At 37.3% G+C, this 20,866-nt stretch overlaps 1 protein-coding gene across 1 annotated transcript in view; it reads left to right on the forward strand.

Moving 5' to 3' along the window:
- LOC135730616 (dynein axonemal heavy chain 2-like) overlaps nt 1-20,866 on the forward strand; it is a 154,444-nt gene that overhangs the window by 35,958 nt on the left and 97,620 nt on the right. The window contains exons 12-19 of the mRNA XM_065248516.2: nt 10,646-10,826; nt 11,335-11,473; nt 13,429-13,646; nt 13,730-13,831; nt 15,135-15,260; nt 15,336-15,446; nt 18,711-18,899; nt 18,999-19,102. Coding sequence (XP_065104588.1) covers nt 10,646-10,826; nt 11,335-11,473; nt 13,429-13,646; nt 13,730-13,831; nt 15,135-15,260; nt 15,336-15,446; nt 18,711-18,899; nt 18,999-19,102 — 1,170 coding nt within the window. The remainder of the gene's footprint in view (nt 1-10,645; nt 10,827-11,334; nt 11,474-13,428; nt 13,647-13,729; nt 13,832-15,134; nt 15,261-15,335; nt 15,447-18,710; nt 18,900-18,998; nt 19,103-20,866) is intronic.

Below are 20,866 nucleotides of genomic sequence, written 5' to 3' on the forward strand. Positions count from 1 at the left end.
TTATCGTGCATATGCTACTGTTTGACTCAAATAGCGAGACGCACACACACAGCTGCGGACGACTGCTCCCAGACCAACTTTGCTGATGACTGTAGTTATTTTAAGGGGTCATGTCCTATGTGTATGGCTGCCTGTTGTACACTAAAGTTGATGTACTGCTTATAGGATGTGTTTAAAAAAGGTACTAGACTGTATTCTGTGCTCGAACCGAATGATTGAGCGTGTCTATGATGTCCGATTATTGCTGTGCTGGTGGGCGCTCACTAGGTTTTGATATCTATAATGCTTACTCACTAAGCGATGAGAAAAGCACCACATTCTGACTCAAACATGGTCAGGCGACACCCTTTCGGCATTTATTCATTTCTGCATAATGTCTTTAGGGCCTTAAGCATGACTCAGTGGCCCAGGGTAGTACAACACTGCCACCTAGTGTGTGTGTACAAGTGTAAATATGTACATATAGGGGTTTGGGTACAGTATACACGCGTGTACGTTGCATGATGAGGTGGAAGAAATAGGAATGCTGGGACCATCTGCTGCACATTAGAAAGAGACCTCCAGTCCAATTCAATTAGCATCTACAGTCAAACCCCCTGATTGAGAGAGAGAGAGAGAGAGAGAGAGAGAGAGAGAGAGAGAGAGAGAGAGATAAAGGACATTGCAGGCATTATTGCCCTGCATTAAATATGAGTTGAAGTATTCTCTGATGAACTCTCCATCTAACGGTGGAGCGAATAGAAGAGTCATTGATAACACACCCGCGAGGAGATAGTAGATATTGAATAGTGTTCATTATGAATAGATATAGAGTATGTTATTGATTCACATAAGAAAGGGTTGGCCACTTGCCTGCAGCTTCAGCCCTAACCTGAACAAGTTAATCAAAGAGGCATCTAAAATGATGTGCTGTGGCAGTGTACTGTATCTAAGTGCCCACTTATTGATGTTTAATACAGTATGGATGATATATGAGTGCCTTTATGAGTGTAGTATGAATACATTCCCAGAAATACTTATGTCTTGTTTTCAGTAGAAATATCTAAAAATTCTTTGTGAGCAAAATGACCTAAGAAAAAATCTAGTTTTTAGATGACAAAATATATACAATTTAAGTTAATTTGTGCTTAAAACAAGCAAAAAAATCTGCTAGTGGGTGAGAAAATATTTCTTGAATTAAATGTTTAAGAAAAAGGTAAACTTAAAACAAGCAAAAATATCTGCTAGTGGGTGAGAAATTATTTCTTGAATTAAATGTTTAAGAAAAAAGTAAACTTAAAACAAGCAAAAATATCTGCTAGTGGGTGAGAAATTATTTCTTGAATTAAATGTTTAAGAAAAAGTAAACTTAAAACAAGCAAAAATATCTGCTAGTTAGGGCTGGGTATCGATTCATATGTTCCAGATCGATTCGATTTCGATTCGCAAGCTATCAAAACGATTTCGATTCTCGATTCATCAATGTCGATGAAGCACCTAAAACTGCCATTTTAAGCACTGAATGAATAAATGACAGGCTTGCCTCTTGCTTCTTGGTAACATCACGCAAGGCAAAAAAAAGGGTGCGCTCTAGTGAACAAGACTAGTAATTAGATAAACGTTAATCTTACGTTCAATGTTTGCAGAAATAAATATCAAAGAAAAAAAACGATTCTGCTTTTTCTTTTTTCATTTTAGTTCAGGAAATAAATAGTGGAAAAACAAGTCGTTGTTAATTAAAAAAAAAACAAAAAAAAAAAAACGATTGAACGAATGATACACAGACCCATCATATTCCACGATTATAGGCCTATTGTGGGCGCAAACAGACATAGAAACACCAGAACAACCCTTTTTTAGCCATTTTTAATGCCGTCTTTTAAATAGGAAATAAAGACAATGTTGCTTGACAAAAGATCAGATAGCCTATACTAGGCTAATTCAAAATAAGACACGTAAGTGTAGCAACAGCAGCTGGCCCGTGATCTACTGGCTAAAAAAATTTTTGGTCCGTGGCCAAAGTTACTTGCCAACCCCTGTGCTAGTGGGTGAGAAAATATTTCTTGAATTACAGTAAATGTTCAAGAAAAAAGTTAACCTAAAACAAGCAAAAATAACTGCTAGTGTTGTGAGAAAATATATTTCTTGAATTAAATGTTCAAGAAAAAAAGTAAACTTAAAACAAGCAAAAATATCTGCCAATGGGTTAAGAAAAAAATCTTGAAATAAGTTTTGCTTCTTCCTTTAACATTTAATTCAAGAAATATTTTTTCACCCCACTAGCAGATATTTTTCTTGTTTTAAGCACAAATTGAATTAAATTGTATATTTTTTGTGTAAAAACTAGATTTTTTCTTGCTCATCAAGAAAATGCATCTTAATTTAAGAATTTTTTGATATTCCTACTGAAAACAAGACAAAAATACAAAGGTAGAAAGTCATTTTTTGCAGTGTATGTTCTTTGACTTATGATATACTAATACTGTGACATCTGCAAAATAATTGAATTGGGTGTTGCCGAATGAGACTAAAAAGAATATACTTTTTAAAGTCTATATCGCTTATACTTTAAAAGAGCCGCCTGGCTCATATTTCAGCAATGTTTAAAATGTTTGAAATTTCTGCCTCCTCAGATTTAATGGCCTCATGAGAAAAGTCTCCACTCGATGTATACTTCACAATTGCAAATTGGGAAGTAGAAAGCCATCTGAGTTTTTCTCACCTACAGTACTATGAGTCTTGGGGTCCATACACACCAATAATTTTCCACATTAATTTAGCCATGCAGTAGGGAAGTAAGTGGAATGCTTAGAATTGTAGGAAAGCTAAAATAATCAAAAATATTTGAACCGTATAAATCTGGGAGTTTATTACGGTTGAAACCAGGTTTTGCTGGACAGTGGTTTTTCATGACCATAGTTAAAGAGCCCCTTATTTTCTTTTCGTGATTTTACATTTCTTTAGGTGTGTAACTATGTGTAAGTACATGTTTACAACATGCGTTAAAGATCGTTAAAACAGGGCCCTATAGTTTTAAAGGGGACATATCATAGAAAATATGAAAAAGAGCAACCAAGTAGTTTTGGTAAATCATTTTCTGCAAGCATTTAAAAAAATAATTAAAAACTGGCTCCCCTTGTGATGTCAAAAGGGGATAATATCGCCCCTTAAACTGCACTATCCAACCACAGCACTGACATTTAGTGCAGAGATCAGCTCATTTGCATTTAAAAGGACACACGCAAAAAAGGCAAATTTTTGCTCACATCTACAAAGTAGCAATTGTAACATGCTATAATAAATTATCTGTATGGTATTTTGAGCTAAAACTTCACGTATGTACTCTGGGGAAAACCAAAGATTTATTTGACATCTTAAAAAAGTCTTGTGAAATGTCCCCTTTAAATAGATCGGGGTTTTTTTTACAATAAAAACGACACACTTAAAATATTATGGCAGAGGAAATCTCTAGCAGATTATGCTTTTTATTTAGATCTAGATATATTCTCCTGTTATTTCTAGGGTAATGCCTATATATCTACTTTAAAATTAAATCAGGGGCTCTTACTTTTATTAAAGCAGGAACCGAAAGTAGACAAAAGAGATGGATTTTAATGGTGTAAACAGAATGTGTTTCTCTTGTCCACTTGTGATTCGATCGACGAAAACACATACCAGGTGTCAACAGCCTCATAGTTTAAAAGTGTGCGTTCCATCTCCTGTTATAGCCAACCTGGATTGTTATTTAGTATTGATGAAAATAAGTGCGGCTGAAACAACAGTGCTTGCAAAAGACAAAACAGCTGTTTTAGGATGACATTCCTGCATAATCGCCTTTGCATTCAGTTCACGTCTGAGGTAGTTTTGTTTAACTAAACCTTTCACCAAATTGCAAAATGTCTGGTTCTCGAAATTCCCTGGACTGCCTATTTAGACGGTGTTCAGACAGTGTAGATGTAAAGCTAAAACCAAAGTTTTTATGCACCGTTTAGTGTTTAAAAATATAAATATTCACATTTACTTTTTACAATACGAATACGTATTATGCATTTCAAAGCTACCTTACAGAAAATTAATGTTTCTAAACTACAAGTAATAATAAAATGTTATTAGAAGTAATTGTGTGAACGTAATGTAACATAAGCCTGGTCTATGATGATACTAACATTATGTATAAACAGAAGAGTCTGGCGGTTTTGTTTGTTGATTCAGAGTTAGCATCATCCGAAGTCCTCGCAGGGCTTGGCATCATCTCTTCACAGGTGTTGGGTCGTCTGAAATCTGCATCCTAACTGGAGCTGTCATAATCTCTGGGGCATCCCGAGTTGGAAACGAAAAAGCAAATGGAGAATAATTAGCGTATGACTTTCAAGACAAAAGATAATCATTTGCACTTCATCTGATATATCTGGAGTACAAGGTTATGAGATGCATTGTGTGGATTCTTGGCTAAAGAGATGTGTCATTAATCTAGATTTAAACTGTGAGAGTGTCTGAGCCCTGAACATAATCAGAAAAGCTGCTCCAGATTTTAGGAGAAATGTCAGAAAACGCTCTACTTTACCTCTCTTGGTGCTGTTTTAGATTGTATGTTTTTGTAATGTAATATGATTATTAAATAACAACTTGCTGTCATTAACTAGTGTGCTGTATATAGGGAGGAGTAAAAACACATACTTCTAGATTGAAATTGTAATTGTAGAAGATACTGGTCATCCAATGTTTTACATCTCTAACACTCTGGCAGATGGGATAATTAAGAAAGGTAATCTAGTCTTGTTGAAATATATAATCAACATATATAGTTATCAGCATAACAATGGAAACTAATCCTATGTTTTGAAATTATATTACCAAGAGTTTTATTTCCTCTGCTATCCCTTGAAAATTGCAAGGGGCATAAAAACAGCCCCTTGTCACATTTCATAATTTACAGGTGTTAGCCTAGGTAATTGCCTATTTAACTGTTGTTTTCCACTTTTCATAATAATATTTGACATAACATTTTAAGCAGAGAACCTGCACAAGTAATATATAGATCTGGTCATATGGGAAAAAAATATCATAAAAATGCCCCATCTGCATCTCTGGTCCCACCGATCTCAAAGGCTGAGAACATTTTAGTTTAATAGGAAATGTTTAAAATTGCTGACATTAAATGAACAATTATTTTTAAAAATGTACTTAATTCTAGGCCTGTGCAAAAATCGCGTACGATTCTCATGCATGTTTCATCAGTGAAGCCGGTTCCTTGATTAGTAGTAAATTGCCATCACCTGCTTTTAGATGCAGCGGCATTTATTACACAGATCCATATTTCACAGAGAAGCTAGGCAAAATTTCATTCATAATCGAGGAAAATTGACTCCGATAATCTATGCAATTTTTCTTGGCTTCTTGGTGAACTACAGCTCTGTGTAGTAAATGCCGCTCCGTCTGAAAACAGGTGATGGCGATTTGAAAAAAATAATTCATTGAATTTAATAAATTTTTTAAGGTAAGTGGTTGCAATCAATTTATTTAAGCTACATTTAAACAAAAGTTTTCTATTTTATTTTACTTTACTAATCTTTTTTGTTTAAATGTAGCTTAAATAAATTGATTGCAGCCACTTACCTTAAAAAAAATGTTTAAATTCAATGAATCATTTTTTTCAGTGTACTAATCAAGGAACCGATGAAACACGCATGATAATTGTAGGCGATTTTTTGCGCAGCCTACTGAATTCATGAATTCACGATTTGAAAATCGTGAATTCATGCGCAGCCACGCGCAGCCTACTGAATTCATGAATTCACGATTTGAAAAAAATGATTCATTGAATTTAATCAATTTTTTAAGGTAAGTGGTTGCAATCAATTTATTTAAGCTACATTTAAACAAAAGTTTTCTATTTTATTTTACTTTACTAATCTTTTTTGTTTAAATGTAGCTTAAATAAATTGATTGCAGCCACTTACCTTAAAAAAAATGTTTAAATTCAATGAATCATTTTTTTCAGTGTACTAATCAAGGAACCGATGAAACACGCATGATAATTGTAGGCGATTTTTTGCGCAGCCTACTGAATTCATGAATTAAAACATTTAAAGACTGAAAATTTGAATACATTTTTCATTGACTGTTGATAGATTTTGTAACCTGGCTGATATGTAAGGAATAATTGATGACAGGCCGTTTAATTATTTGAAAATAATGCACACCCAAGGTGGTAACGCGGCACGATGCAAAGTGTGTGTGCAGTATTTTCAAATAATTCAAAGGACCGTCAGTTATTCCTCTTATACCACGGTTACCACAAACATTACTCTGGTGCCTATTTTTAAGACATTTGACAGGTTAGGTGTGTGATTTACAAAAAAATAATCAACACCCATGGAACATTTCTCAGCCAATTAGAATAAAGCATTCAACAGACCCGTGATAAAAGTAAGATATAATGTATAGGCAGCTGGTTGTTATAGACGGTTTCAGCAGTAACAACATAAACAAGCAGCTTTTCGTGGAACGCACGTAACTTCCCGGTTAACTCAGCTAAGAATAAATAACAACAAAGTCCTTTTAAAGTAGTTTATTTATATAACAAGCAAAATAAACAACACATAGATTACCTAGGACACCAAACATTTGTTATTTTCGAAGGGTATTTGTTCAAGAGTTCAGTTTAGCAACTAGTCAGACCATTAAACAAACAGAAACCGGAAGTAAAGTTCCGACCATACGCATAATCTCTTCACCGCACATGTGTCCGATGAAACCGCCTATAGCAGAAATAAGCCCAAACAGTGTGATCAGTGGCCGTTTGCATAAACATAGCTGTGACAGAATGATTCTAACTAAACTAACTAGCAATTAGTTAGGGTTAATCAGTCTTATTATTTGGATTTAAATTAGACCAATCTACCTTTCTATGTAACATTTAAAACAGTTATGATCGGTCTTGAAGAAAAAAAATCATGGCTACCTTTTAAGACTACACTGCAAAAAATGATGTGTTAATTTTTTACACATTGTGTGTGTCATGCCATTTAAGGCGTTATTTCATGTTAAAATAAATAAATGAACATTTTCATTTAACATCGCAGGACTGTGGTGAGCGGCACAATAAATAATAGCACAGAAGGTGTGTTAGTATAGGGACAACACATTTAATGTGCGTTACTTGATTTAAAAAAAATACTTCGTTACAGGTTCATTACCGCTAAAAGTAGTGGAATTACAGTAACGGAATTACTTTGTAACCCGTTACTCCTATCACTGTTTTTAACACAACTTGTGTTAGCCCTTTTATTTATTTTAACATGAAATAACACCTTAAATGGCATGACACACACAATGTGTAAAAAATTAACACATCATTTTTTGCAGTGTAGTCTTAAAGTTTTATGCAACCGGCCACAGGTCTTGTATCAGTCTTGTATCACACTGAAGGGGCTTATTTCGCGATAACAACCGGCTGCCTGTACATTATACCGCTTATTGCATGGCTATTTACCTCATGAATAAGGTAAGGAACATTAAATATTGATTTGAAATATTTTATTTGCACATTTTAACGAATGCAGACCTTCTGTGACAAAAAAAACACATTTACCTTCAGTTTTAAGAGAAGAAGCTCAAATGAGTCTAAGGCGATTGTGTAGTGGGCAGCGCTCTGAGTTCGATTCCCGGCTCGTGGTCATTTGCCGATCCCATACAACTCTCTCCTCCCTGTACTGTGTCTTTTGAACTGTTGTTATCTGGGAATAAAAAAACTGCAAATGTTGTGACTGGCCAATCAGAATCAAGCATTCCAGCGAGTCGTGTAATAAAGTGGTTTATCACTAGTCAGTATATTCAGAGGTGGACACTACTTAAGTATTTTTACTTTCTACATAAAAGTAAATTTTTATGTATTTGTATTTTATCAGTGTTTTTCTTTGGAAAACGTACATTCCAAAGCATATTATCATAATTTTGAATCCACTTCCAAGTTTTTGGTTTATATTTATTATTTAAGTACATTCAACATCTAGTTTTTTTTTTCTTACATTTACTTAAGTAAAAAATAATTTTGTACTTCTACTCAAGAAAAGTAAAAGTACACCATTTTTATGTAATTAGGTATTAAATCAATTGGAATACACCGTATGATTCTCTGCTTTAGAATGTAGTGAACATTTTTTAAGTAAAGTAAAATTTCTCCCAAGACAAACACTCAAAAAAAGCACAGATGCTTGGAAAATTTACTTAAAATACTCAAGTAGTGTCCGCCTCTGAGTATACTGTATGTCCTCCCATGTGTATAGACACACCCATGTAATGCTGTCGCAGCAATACATTTTCATTTCTTGTTCTTACCTGCTACTCCTCTGAGAACAGAGCCTGCAGTGAACACACACGCACACAAAGACACACACTGGGATAAGATGATGGGATGAGATTGATGAATATGACAGATCATGAGCTGCACTAGTATATGTTTGAGAGAGAGAGAGAGAGAGAGAGAGAGAGAGGGAGAGAAAGAATGTACCCTCTCCATCCAACATCCTGCCATCTGCAAATGCACATGTGTGAATAAAAAAGTGAGAGGGATTCGAGGGCACAGGAGATTTGAGAATACAGCCGTCAGGGTGGAATATGTGTTCACTTATAGCAGAGATGATCATTTACAGCCATTTTGAGTGCACGGCAGGCAGTCAGTTGGTTTTGATTCTTTGCTGATCATAATTTAAACTTTCTCAGAAGGGGCTTGGCACTGAACCCATGCCTAGTTTTTCTCTTTTCATGAGCAATTTATTCTGATTAATATAACACTGTGCTGGGCCAAATGTCAGGGTATTGCCACATTATGTTTAATACAATTTCTTAATTCTCAGTCTTATCTTAACTTATCCTTTCTGTGGTGTAATTTATTTTTATGGTGACATATTCTTAAATTGTGTTTTTAAGAGCTTATAATAATTGAGAGACCACTTTCGCTTTGAAATTCATTCGTCACATAATGTACAGTTATTGCAAATACGAAAATTGTTAAAACTGTAAAAAAGCAGTTGTTTATTGGTGACCAGTTACTTCTAAAATTTGACTGAAACCACATTAAATATAACAAATCAAATCCCAGCTAACCAGCCTGCTATGGCTTGCAAATTCTCTAGTCAACTAATGTGAGTCTAATAGTGTGCAAAATAATAAAAACGTTGTTTTATAGCACAGTAACATACAATAAATTCTATTTATTTAAAAAGCGTGTTTTTTATTGTAAATGCGGTACTAAGTTTTGTAATATTATTAACATAAATTCTCACATAAAAGATTGAGGTTGTGTTTACCGAGGCTGATGTTTACTGAGGGAGCGTGATGTTGAGCAAGGTCAGGAATGTTGGAAAAGCAATACAAAGTGTGCGTGTGTGCTTTTCCTTTAGATATATTGAGATGATCTTGTTCGGGTACATGTTCGTGATTTGGAACCATGAGTTCAGTATAAAGCAACCCAGGCAGAGTGGCACACTTCTCTCATAAGCCGGTTTAGACTTTCCTCATTATGGGTGTTTGTGTAAAAGTCCCTCTTTCCTGGGGCTGTGGTTCAGTGATGTGTGTAGAGTGCTGTATACGTGTCTGTCATGTTGCCTGGACTCGAAACAGACGGATTATTCCTCTGAGTGTGTGGCGGGAGATGCCGCGGGCGAGAGATTGTGCCTCTTTTCATGCTGTCGCTTTGGAGGTCAGGTGGCCCGCGACTGTCACTCACTCTCATTCGTTCCCTCTGTAATTCCTGTTTTCTCCATTCCTAATTTCAAAGGTTCTGCTCCTGCCTCTATTCCTCTCATTTTCACCTTTATCTTTTTTATATTTTATTGATGCACTAAAATAAAAACTTATTCTCTCTCTCTCTCTCAGCTCTTGTGTCCTTGCTAACTGACATTGCTATCCTGGAGGTGCACGTTGTGGGGCATCTTTGTCCGTCTTTGTGAGTGATGCAGTGCCTCTCCATGGTACATATGCACACACACTGCATGCAGGAGCATCAGTTAGAGCTCAGGGAGACGAAGAGGCAAAGACGAGCAGAGATAAATGACACACACCTGCGGCTTCTGTTTGAAAAATCTGAAGAGATTTGTTAGTGCGGCTGTGCGAGCTTTTGCGTTCGGGTTTGTGCGTGCGTTAATGTATTTGAGTGTGTGTGCACGCGTACATCAGGTGCCGGCAGTCACCATTCATCCCCGCAGTGAGGCTGTAGCTCCACTGTTGGCATGGAGACGGCTGCGGCAGCGCGTGAGGCTGCTGCCATGGTAACGCAGTATGCCAAGGAGGAGGGGGTTCGAGAGCCACTGCTGTTCACTTTGTCCTCTCTTTTGTTGGCTTCATTTTCCAGCTGTTTGTGTCTGAATATGCTTGTAAGGGTCATTTTTCAAAATTGACCCAGAAATATAGCGAGCAATGTCAAAAAGTGATTTATTTTGTATTTGAGGGTTCGTAAGTTGGCGTAATGATTTTTTGTAGATTCAACAGGTTCAATTCTACAAATTCTTTCGGTTTAGGGGAGGGTGTGTGATATAATGTTTATATTTAGTATAAGAACCATTGTGTACTGTATATGGTATGTGTGAGAAAGGAGATGATGTGTGATCCAGTGCGAGCCATTCAAAGTCCTCATTTATTTGGCTTTTTGTATGTGTATACTCAGGGGAACCGAGGAAGTGTTTCAAACTCTGGAGGATAACCAGGTGACCCTCTCTGTAATGAAAGCATCCCGTTTTGTCAAAGCATTTGAAAAGGAAGTCGACCACTGGGAACGCTGCCTGTCTCTGGTGCTGGAAGTCATTGAAATGATCCTCACCGTACAAAGACAGTGGATGTATCTGGAGGTAAACACGTACACTCATCACATCATTTACAAGGTCTGTAATATAACATACACTTCCTACCGTTTTATACAGTGCGTTATTCACCCAAAACGTTGACATTTGCTTTGAAAGGTTTGAAACGTTACATTATCCAGGCATATACACACGCATATTTTTACTTTTCTTTAAAAAAAACACCATCCAAAATGCCGTGCATCCGATCTCAGCGGGTTCAGAGGTTTAGCTATGCAGGATGCTGTATGCCAATACGTGATGCACAAACACACCATAAGAGATTAGCATCACACACATTCGCACTGCTGAGTTCAGAGTCACACATCTGTTTTGTTGTCGCTGATGAGAAGAGTAAACAGCGACTGTCAGACTGGATTTCCTATGTGTACACGTGTTTGTAAACACACCTGTGATGGCTCCAACAAAGCGCCAAACTGTTTTATCTTTCCTTCTGTTTTTTCCATTTCTGCCGTCTGTTAACTCCCATGTTTTGTTCATTTCGGAACTATCTCAGAACATATTTCAAGCCGAGGACATACACAAGCAGTTGCCGCGTGAGACGGCTGAATTTGATGACGTCAACTCCAGTTGGAAGAACATCATGGATCGACTCAACAAGGACAAAAATGCTTTGAAGGGAACACACCACCCAGGTAATGAAGGGATGGTGCTGGATTTTTGGCCTCAAGGGGTCTGATAAAGTCTACTTTGAAGCAGTCGGTTTTCAATTGGTGATGCCCCTGGGCAGCAGGGTATATCTTATGAAAATGTGTCTTGGTTACATTTCGCTTTAAAGTCAAAAGAATAAAAGATTACGGAAAGAACAATGAAACCTATTTTAGGACCATTTTGCATCGTGAATTTATTTTCATGACATGAGGGGCGGTATTATTCCCTTCTGACATCACAAAGGGAGCCACATTTAAATTAGCTATTTTTCACATGATTGCAGAGAATGGTTTACCAAAACTAAGTTACTGGGTTGATCTTTTTCACATTTTCTTGTTTGATAAAAGCACTTTGGACCCAATTACAGCACTTAAACATGGAAAAGTCAGATTTTCATGATATGTCTCCTATAATATATACAAGTTAGCTACAGGTCCTTGAAATTTTCCCAGTTGTGATCCATGCTAGTCGTCTCCTCTCATCTTTAGCAAACCAAAACATTTTATTTTCGACAAGGTATTTGTTTCAGAGATCAGTTTAGCCACTAGCCAGACCGGAAATAAATACAGACCAGAAGTTCAGTTCAGGGGCGTAACCACAACAACATGTATGCGTATGATGAACAGTCTATATTGAAAAAAGCACATGATTAAAACTTTTCTTAAAATGAAATGAATGTTAATTAATGTTAATTCAATCAGGTTGATACCGCTGTCAAACCGACGTTTTTTTTTTTTTTGGTGAAGGGGCCTTATTATTCAGAGGTTTAATTACATAGAATTGATGAGAACATTTTTGCATTTTATAAAACATCATAAAACTGAAGCCCCTGGCACCATTTCGGGACGCCCAGTTTAAGAAAAATTTTGTGTAGTGCATCCAGTAACTTTCATTTATATTACCTTAAAACATTTGGCAGACACTTTTATCCTAAGCGACTTACAGTGCATTACAAGGTATACATTTTGTCAGTATGTGTGTTCCCTGGGATTGAAACTACAACCTTTTGTGCTACTAATGCAATGCTCTACCACTGAGCTACATGAACACTTTATATATATATATATTTATGTAAGTATAAAATGTTTTTAATTATAGTCATGAAAGAATACTGTTGTGTTTTATTAAACAATCTGGTAACACTTTACAATAAGGTTGTATTTGTTAACATTAGTAAATGCATTACGTAAACATGAACAAACAATGAACAATATTGTTTTTCAGCATGTACAGTACTAATTCTGGTTAATGTTAGTTGTTGTCAATACAATTATTTATTTTAGTTCATGGTGCATTAATGAATGTTGCATTGATTTTCTAAATGTATTAGTAAATGCCGTAATTAACAAATAAGATTAATAAGTGTTAGATCATGTAAGCTAATGAATTTGTTAAAATATTCAACCTTATTTTAAATTGTTACCAACGATAATTTTTTTCCCTTTTAAGTGAAAGATTTTTTCTTTAATTTTTTTATTCTTTTAAATTTTAGAGAGAAATACGACCCAGACATGTCCTTGATGAGTTTGTGCGATTCGCCCAGTTATTTTCAAGTTTAACATAACTTAAAATACCAAAATTCTCTCTAATTTGATATTATTATTAATCATCAACAAAAATGAAAATGAACATTTTTTAATCTCTAGATCAAATCAGACTCAATTTCTAGCTAATGCACATTCACATTGTGGAGCACACAGACCACCAATAAGACGATTGGCTCTTTTAATTGAAAGACTGGACTTTCCTCTCACACAGCTGCCATATTGAGTGTTACGATTTTTTCAATAGATTTTTCTACATGTGGCCTGCCTCTTCTTCCTCCTTATACTGATTCATTTCATTAAAACTATGGATTCAACTTATGAACAAGTCAGAGAAATGTAAAGAACAACAAGCAATGAATTACACATCTCTTTCTCTCTTTCTGTTTTCTCAGGACTTTTAGAAAAGCTCTCAGACATGAACACTAAGTTGGAGGAGATTCAGAAGTCTCTTGACATGTACCTTGAGACCAAAAGACAGGTCTTTCCCCGATTCTACTTTTTGTCTAACGATGACCTGCTGGAGATTCTGGGCCAGACCCGCAACCCAGACGCAGTACAGCCACACCTGAAAAAGTGCTTTGACAACATTAAAAGTCTCCGCATTAACAAGGTGCACATGCACACACATGTAAATGTCAAAGTAAGTTTTTTGCATAAATGTCATCATATCTAATACTGTATGTGTGTGTGTAGATTGGGATCAACAACAACAAGTCGGAAGCAAGTGGGATGTTTTCAGCTGATGGGGAATTTGTGGACTTCACTCATCCTGTTCTTCTAGAGGGGCCAGTGGAGGTGTGTGTCCAGCACACACATTAGTTGTGCTTGCTAAGGCACATGCTCATACTTATTAAGGATTTTTAGAAACTCCAACACTATATTTTAAACTTTGGACTTCATATGGCTCTGTACAGTACCTTATTTTTGATGTAATTGTGGGCGCTGCCATCTTTGAGCTTCTTTGTGTAAGACTTTTGGTGAGCCACTACAGCTAACGGTAGTCGAATTGCGAGGGATACTAATGTGCCGTTTTGACTGGCTTGTTAAAGGACAAGTTCGGTATTATACACTTAAAGCCCTGTTTTCAGATTGTTTATGATGAAATAGAACGGTTTTGACTGAAATTTCGACATATGCGGCTGCCACGGGAATTTTCGGCTGTTTGTTGTTTCACCTCCCACCTCTACAATGGGTGTATAGGTGCACTGGAACAATCCTTCCTAAAATGCATTAAACTTTCGTTTACAAAGACGTGAAACTCACCGAGTGGTCAGGGGTGGACCTATTTTTCCAAACGCCTCACACCCGTATATTCTTCCGTTGAGATCTTGAATAATAGACACTCCAGCCCAGTTGGTGGCGATAATCCACCTTTGCCAATTGCAAGAATAGAAACAAGGTTCCCGGCGCGGAGTAATACCGTACCTCACATCACATCTAATACAAGTCAATGGAGTTGGCAAAAACTACGATAAAACCTGTTGAAATGTGTCTTTTGTAGCTATTTTTGTGTGAGCATATCAGTGAGCACTCCTGACCACTCGGTGAGGTTCACGTCTTTGTAAACAAAAGTTTAATGCATTTTAGGAAGGATTGTTCCTGTGCACCTATAGAGCCATTATAGAGGTGGGAGGTGATACAAGAAACAGCCGAAAATTCTCGGGCCAGCATCATATGTCGAAATTTCTGCCAAAACTGTTCTATTTCATCATAAACAATCTGAAAACAGGGCTTTATGTGTAAAATACCGAACTTGTGCTTTAATGTTTATTGTGGAATCCAGAAAGACTGGCATAATTTGTGCAGTAAGGGGTTGCCATAATAGCTGGTACAAACGCAGTAAATCTCTAAAAACATTTGTTTTGACCATAATCCACGTACAAAAGCTGAATGTGTACAGTATGTGGCGCACGTTCACCCATGATCTGTATCCACACATCCATAGAACTGCCAGTGAACAATAAATACAGTAGTTGTTCAAAAACAACTAATATGCTGATTTGGCTGGTTTATTTATTCTGCTACTATAAATTATAAAAAAAATGCGAATACAGTACAGAATATATTAAGCATCTTACTGTACTGTATGTGTCTGCAGGCCTGGTTGTGTGATGTTGAACGGACCATGCGCTATACTCTGAAGGACTGTCTGAAGAACTGTTGCTTGGCTCTCAAAAAGAGTGCTGGGAAAAGGGGCAAATGGGTGCGCGACTGGCCAGGACAGGTGAGTGTGTGCGATTATGAGCGTGTCTATGCCTTTTGGATCTATCAAGCCAAAAAAAGTGCTTCGTCTTTACAGATGGTGATCACAGCTAGTCAAATCCAGTGGACTGCAGATGTCACCCGAGCTCTCATTACCTGCAAAGAGACAACAGATAAAGCTGCCCTCAAGTCACTGAAAAAGAAACAGGTGAGAGAACAGTAATGTTACTTCTACATTACAATCAAAACTTCTGTAACTAACCATAGGCACTCCACATGTGCTGTGGACACCATGTGAGATGTGGGCTGCGAATGCACTTGTAGAGTACCAGCAACTTGATAAATTCGTTCCAGATTAAAGCGATAGTTCAGCCAAAAAATACACTAAACCCACGATTCGGTATCGCCGTCTTCTTAGTCGCGTCCGCATTCAAGATGAGAGCGTACGCAGTTTATGGAGGGTTCTGTGCTGCTGCTCTTTGCCCCCGGCCTCTGAATTTGTCGTACGTCACTAAGAAAAGTTTCGTACACTACGCTGATAGTCTCTCCTGAATACAGAGGAGTTTAAGATGGCAGCGTTACCGGAAGCTAGTTATTTTCATTTATAAAGTTTTAAATGTGGATATCTCTACAACAAAACGGTTCAGATTACCCTCAGACGGCGTTTGTTTATTATCGTGGAACCGTTTGGATTCACTTTGTAAAGGATGGATGCACATTTTTTGGACTTGAAGGATGTGGACCACGTAACTTTACATTTAATGAATTAAAAAATCTAAAACATTTTCTAAAATAACTGAAAATGTGTTTGTCGAAAATCAATGGACATATGCATCTCGGGCAGCTTGGGGGTGAGTAAATCATGGGTTAAATATAATTTTTTGCCGAACTATCCCTTTAATTTCAATCTAAAGCAGAAAACGCAAAGAGACCTAATGTGGTGTCCTTGTCTCACTAGTTTTAATGAGCTTTGACTCATTTGAGCTGCTGTCTTTAATTAACTTGTATATTTAGTGCATTTTTGGGTCAACAGTAAAAAAAGAAATAAGTTTTCATCATCCAAGACATCCAGAAACCTGGTTGTAACTGATGCTCTCACCGGTGGCGATGTGAACGCACAAAGTGGCCGGAAGTCATTCATTTTCAATGAGAGCCGTTGGCGAGCAGCGGTGCGTCATAGATGGTATGTCGAGAAAAGCGTCGAGAAGAGTTGAAATCAGCTCAATTTTATGGTAATGAGCTACAACGCGTGTCGATGGCAACCAATCGCAAGGCGGAAACTTCCTCTTGAGAGGATTCCAGAGAATGCATTACACTACACTTTTTCTATAGCGTCATTGGCAGGGCAGCCAAAGCTTTTTTCTGAGACGGCGGCGGTGTTTTAATAAGCCTAGTTTCTACATACTTTTAAAAACAACTTATTTGGACTTGGTGTTTGAGGCCTTCATGGGTCCATTTAGAGCAGTGTTTCTCAAACTTTTTCAGCCCAAGGACCACTTTATCTTCCAATTTTTTTCTGAGGACCACCTAACAGACTTCCACTCTAACACGCCCCCTAAAAAACAACCAAATATGAAGGATAAGCTAAATTGAAGTTTAATATGCAACTGTTTCAAGTCAAAAACTAATTTTTTAAACACAAATGCAATGCTATGTTCAGAAATTATTATATGAATTTTATTTTATTAGAAAAAGTAAATGTAAATGAGTTGCAGCTTAATATGAACAACAAACTGCACATACTGAAAAACTGAAATTAAACATACTGTAACAGCCTAGGTCCCACTTAATGTCATTCCAAAGAGCCATTAGTTTAAAACTGAGGTGGTGGGTATCAGAGTCGTATAATAACAGAGTTACGAAACGCTTTGATCTCGCCGTCGCGCGGTCACGTGATTCATGTAACGTTCTACAGTTCCAAACCAAGCAGGGCTGTCAATCTGTTTGCATAGGTTTTGAGCTATTTTAGGTAAATATAAGCTTGTAATGGGAATTGATCACTATACTTACTATGTTTATAACGTTTTTTTTTACTAGGGAGTGATGGAAATACAGTAAATCAGTTATAAACAGTTAATTGTGACCCAAAGATAACTGTGGTTATCTATACCAACTACAGCAACACAGTTTATCTTTTATTTTTGTAGCAAAATATGGCTATATAAATGGCTATCAATCTGCTAAAAACATAATTCCTACACTTTTACTATATTAAAATCACAAAAAAGATCGCCAACGCGGTTATTTGTAACAGTCAAGCATAACAGAAACACACTAAATTCATATTTAATTGTATTTATAGTACACATTAAATGTTAATATAATTATACATGCTTTTCGAGGATACATCACTCGTATTACTTACCAAACACAAGAAACACATAGCAGCATTGTGAAGCAGTGTGACTTTCTTATAAGGCATTTAGCTTGTCGCTGTTGCCCCCTAGTGTTACTCATAATATATAAAAAAGATAAGTATAAAGTAGATGGCCACCAGTAATAAAATATTAAACCATTAAATCTATATTATTCACACATTATACACAACTCATTAAAATATAAAAAATTTACTAGTTATTATTAACGATAATCATTACCTACAGCAGAGTTCATAAAATAACACTGTTGACTATATTAATGAAATGTCCGAAAATGTAAAGAGAAACGGTAATTTCATCGATTTACCAGCAGGTGCCATTGAAATGAATGGGCTTCAGTGCTGCGTTTGGAACTATAAGTCACTACCGGTCACTACATGAAACGCTGTTACTTCCGCATTCCATTCTTACAACGGACGTCTATGTGAGTGTCGTAACTCTATTATTATACGACTCTGGTGGGTATATGAAGTCTATGGTTGTTACTATGGTAACAATAAAATGCTGAAAAAAAATGTTCCCCTTAAATGTCCAAAATCACTGAAATTACAGGGATTTTACACATGAAACAAAAACTAGTACATTACAAAACGAATAGATCTGTGGATTTTAGCTGCTTTCAGTTGACGCTTGATCTTTTCTTTTGACTCCATTTTTACGTTATTAAAAATCTACTTAAATAAGTGACTATTGTATAAACACTTGCCTAGTTTAGGTCATCTTTTGGCGGACCACTGGGGGGGTTTGGCGGACCACTCCGTGGACCACACTTTGAGAATTACTGATTTAGAACATTGGGCCAAATTGGTTGCGAGGCCCCCGGGTTTTCTTTCTGACTGGTTCGGTTCAGAATTTTTCGGGTTTGTCTTGAGTCGGGTCTTTAAAAAAAATGTACACAGGCCTTTCTAGAACAGTTATTATATAGACAATCCCACAGGAGTAGCGAGCCAGGGCTTGACTGTCTCATAATTCATAAACCTCGTATCAGTGTTCAAACCAGCGACCTTTAGATTAATAGCCTGTATCTTTAACTGTTCGGTTTGGTGGCATGTTGTTTGTCTTCTAATAATGGTCGACTGTGGTCTGTTACCCAGGTGTCCATGCTCAATCAGTACTCTGAAGCCATCAGGGGGAGTTTATCAAAGATCCTGCGCTTGAAGATTGTCGCCTTGGTCACCATGGAAGTCCATGCCCGTGATGTCATCAGCAAACTGGCCAAGGCTGGCTGCTGTGATGTCAACGCCTTTGACTGGCTCTGCCAACTCCGACTGTACTGGGACAAGGTTTGAAACTAGAGGAGTGCATTGAAATGTAGAGTATAGATCTAGAAACTGTAGATTTTATGGAAATCAGTGTTATTGTTTATGTCTTTGGGTGTGTAGGATGTGGATGACTGCATCATCAAACAGACCAACACACACTTCCGCTATGGCTACGAGTACCTGGGAAATTCTGGCCGCCTGGTCATTACCCCTCTCACAGATAGGTGACATACATTTACACTTGGCAGACGCTTTTATGTTTTATCTAGCAACTTACATTGCATTCAGTCTATATGTACTTTACGCAAACCCACAAACTTATCAATACATAAGCAGTTCACATACACAGAGATTCATTTAAGCCGGGCGTAATTGTGCTTCGGTTTAGCGCCTCTTATTTTTGCTGTAGCAGCTACAAATATAGCCCCCAGCTGAGATATAATCACAGACATGCTTATATAGTTATGTGACTCACAGATTATTAGAGATATCAATATCCTGTCCCGTGCCGCTGTCAACTCCTGGGTTTGAGTGATGGGATCAGCGGGTCATAATGATCATTACGAGTGCTGATGCTGTTATCTGACTTCAGCCGTTACCTGAGTCATTATGAGCGAGAGAGACAGATTGTGTCATTAAGCGTATCGGTCAGGATCTCGCCGGCCTCATCAGCAGAGCGGCACCTACAGCGAGGTGGACAGAGATGCATTAGAGGTGGCGAGGAACAGACGCCGATTCCAGTTGCTCCAGATGTCTCTATGTGATAATATAACAAAAGGGTTCTTCTGCCTGAAATGATAGTTGTGGGATTCCAGCTGGGAAGCGGAGTCAGGAGTCAATGGAAGGTTTTGTGCTGTGTGCCTTTGGAGGCAACTCAAAATCGCCACAGGACGTGCCTCCGGTGAAATGAAAAGAAGGATCTAATCCGGGTTTATTATGATGAGAGGGTGACATCTTAAACCCACTCAAGGACATGGGCAACACGCTGAAGTCTGCCTGCTTGCATTCATTTATTCATGTGTGTGCTTGGATTGATCTGACTGCCGTGTTTGTGTGCACTGTATTTGGGTTTCTAATCTAGTCATACTTTGGGTCAAGTTCTTAAAAGTGCCATCATTAAATTGCAACAAAATTTGACCAAACATCCTTTGTTCTAAATAATAATAATGCAAAAATATATATGCTATATATATCTAAATATAATGCATAGTGCTAGTAGGCCTAACATCCATACACAGCACAAAATTCTGTCGAAGTACAGGGAGAGATAGCAGCGTTAGGTAGCTACTTCCTATTACAAGACCCCTGCTCCAAGATGGTGGCGGTTTTGACGAATGCTTAGAACCCCAAGGCGACATCTATTGTATGTATCTGTGCATGGGGTTAAGTAAAGGCTTTCTGGGGGTAATCGATGCGATTTTTGTAATAAAAATATCCTCATTTAAAACTTTATTGACTATAATAACTAGCCTCCGGTAGAAGCCAATCCGCATTATGCGTAGCGTACAATGCTTAAGATTAGGTCAAAATAGACTTGCGTTGGGAGTTGTTTTAGCTACAGATAGGGATAACTCAATATCCTCTTGTATAGAGTGCTGCAGGATTGACATATTTTTGTAGGCTAAACTGGAAGTAAGCAGAATACGCAAATAAGCCCATTAATTTTTCATATAGACTTTTGGATTATCTAAAAAAAAAAGAGATCTGTGTTTAACAAAAGTTAAAGACACTTACACATTTTGTCCAACAAATCAGCACAGATGAATACAAATTTTATGAATTGCAGTGCATAAGTGTAAGGGTGCTTTCACACATGCACTGTTTAGGTCGGCCAAAATGAAGTGATGGTCCGAGTACGGTTCGTTTGGGTCAGTGTGAACACAACAACCGCACTCTGGTGCGCACTAAATGGGTGGTCTTGGAGCGGCTATCGGCGAACTCTGGTGCGACCCATTTGTGGTTGTGAACGCATGCCTCGACCTCGGGCC

This window comes from Paramisgurnus dabryanus, chromosome 2 (assembly GCF_030506205.2).
Source record: "Paramisgurnus dabryanus chromosome 2, PD_genome_1.1, whole genome shotgun sequence".
NCBI lineage: Eukaryota > Metazoa > Chordata > Actinopteri > Cypriniformes > Cobitidae > Paramisgurnus > Paramisgurnus dabryanus.